Here is a 2,297-nt window from a genome sequence, read left to right on the forward strand (position 1 = left end):
TCACGTCATCACTGAACAACCGGATACCAATAATGAATAAGTGAAAAGGTTTGGTTAAGATTCTTGCGAATTGTTTTGATTTTCTGTTTCTGAAACTTTAAAACCAAATCCTGTTCCTGTCAGAATATTTGTTTCCTGGTTTTGAACATGATTCTTACAAGTCTTTGAAATCAAAGGACAATAAATGACAATTCAAACAGACACACATCAAAACCTTCTTTCATTTTAACCCCCAGAAAGTCATTTTATTATTCTAAAAAGCCTGCAGGGTTACATTAAAGCCCAACCCTAATCTTGCCATGGGTTCAAGCTCAGAGGATTAAAAACATTACATAGTATTTTCTCTGCATCTCTGGACAGACAAAGTTAGAAAATAGTCTTAAATAGGTACTGAAAACCACATTTCCAAAACAGTGATGATGATGATGTCCCTGAATAGTTAAATATGCCTTCTTCAGTTTGTCGAGGAACAAGTTTCACAAACAGGAGAAAGAAGTGTGATGAGAACAGTGGGCAGTCTGGTTCACCTTCAGCTCATCACCAACAACAACAACAACAACAACATTTCACCCACCCCAATTCTAAAGAAACAAAGTGGTTCTCTACCTTTGACTTGAGGTGCCAGTATTCGTCTGTGCCATTTTCCACGTGTCTGAAAGCTGTGAGATAGTCGTAGCTGATGACTGCTGTCTGCAGACGAACAAACAAATGACATGAAGAGATTTTCAACTGCAAAGTGGAAGAATAGTTATTAACCTTCTGAGGTCTAAGTCATCGTATGTGCTAACCCTACATTGTACTTGTGGTAGGAGGAGAATGCTGTGAATAACTCTGTGAATGGGAATCAGAACATTCTTGCTTCTGTATATATGATTTTACATAGTTTAACAGTTTAACATCCAAAAACTAAATAAGAAATGTTCACAACTTAAGACAATAGTCAATATAAACATGTATTTTCCTGGCTTCATTCTATTCGATTTTTTTTGCGGGTTAGAACTTTTATGTGTTAAACAGTCAATAAAATCAAGTGGACACCTTTGATGAAGCTCCTGATGATCTAGCCTCTTACTTCTTGTTTTTTTATTTACTCTTTAGTTTTGTGTGAATCTGCACGCCTGCCTGTCACTTTGCTGCTAGAACACCTGAGTTTCCCCAATGAGGAACAATAAAGGATAGACGACACCTGATCCTAGCAGGGGTGGGGGAACTCCGGGCCCGGTGTCCTGCAGGTTTTACAATAGAATAATCCTTTAATTGTCCCACAAGGGGACATTTGGGTGTAACAGCAGCAAGAAAGACACATATACAAACAAACAGTACACAAGACACAGAACAGAAACATACACAATTTTTACATATTTTAGATGTGTCCTTGATCCCACACTGCTGATTTAAATGGCTAAATGACCTCCTCAACATGTCTTGTAGTTCTCCAGAGGCCTGGTGATGACCTAATCATGTGATTCAGGTGTGTTGACCCAGGGTGAGATCTAAAACCTGCAGGACCGGCCCTTGAGGCCTTGAGTTCCCCACACCTGCTATAGAGGTTACACAAGTAGCCCAGCTGCTCAAGGACAGCACATTAAACCATTTATTGTATCTCCCAAAAGTGTCTCAAGACCATTAAGAGATTCCAGCAGACAGACAGCGAGTTGTGTGAAGAGGAACAGGATGAGCACTGCCAGAGCCGTACAAAATTACCTCCAGTTTCTGACCAAACAAACAGAAAGACTTTGTGAGCGTGGCCTGAGGGCCCAAATTCCTCTAGTGGGTCCTGTGATCACTGCCTGGCACCGTGAAGCCTGATTGGAATTTTCCATAAAATACCGTTGTGGCAGGGGTGTGCTCGAGGGGCAGCGCCACGGAGGCTGAGGACAAGCTGGAAGGAATCACACTGATGAGCTCTGTTCCCTCTTTAGTGACACCGGGGACAGGCAGTGAAGTGTGGAGCCAACCAGAAAGCTGGCCACGGAGAAACCAAAGGTGCCGAGCTGCAAGCGTTGTGTGTGCCATAACGTTAAAGGAAGAAAGAAACAGTTCGGGAACGCTGTGTGGCTCCAAGTCTTTCACAACTACTGACGTTCTGTGGTGTTCACGGATGAGAGCAGGTTCACCGTCAGCACATGTGGCTGATGTGATATGTCATATCACTGAGAGGTGTACACAGTGAACAACAACACAGCACTCACAATGAAGGTTTTTAACTATAAGGACAAAGAAGCAATGATGAAAGCAGCCAGGCTGAAAACAGGGAGATTTTCTCCTGGAAGCAGCCGGTGATGTTCTATCAGGAC

General features: G+C 42.4%; 1 protein-coding gene across 2 annotated transcripts in view; it reads right to left on the reverse strand.

Moving 5' to 3' along the window:
- Window positions 1-2,297, reverse strand: part of adck1 (aarF domain containing kinase 1) — an 83,703-nt gene that overhangs the window by 74,096 nt on the left and 7,310 nt on the right. For both annotated transcript variants that reach the window (XM_005746134.2, XM_005746132.2), the window contains one exon: window positions 607-690. In XM_005746134.2, coding sequence (XP_005746191.1) covers window positions 607-690 — 84 coding nt within the window. The remainder of the gene's footprint in view (window positions 1-606; window positions 691-2,297) is intronic.

This window comes from Pundamilia nyererei, unplaced genomic scaffold, assembly GCF_000239375.1.
Source record: "Pundamilia nyererei isolate P.nyererei 1_Seehausen unplaced genomic scaffold, PunNye1.0 scaffold00173, whole genome shotgun sequence".
NCBI classification, from domain to species: domain Eukaryota; kingdom Metazoa; phylum Chordata; class Actinopteri; order Cichliformes; family Cichlidae; genus Pundamilia; species Pundamilia nyererei.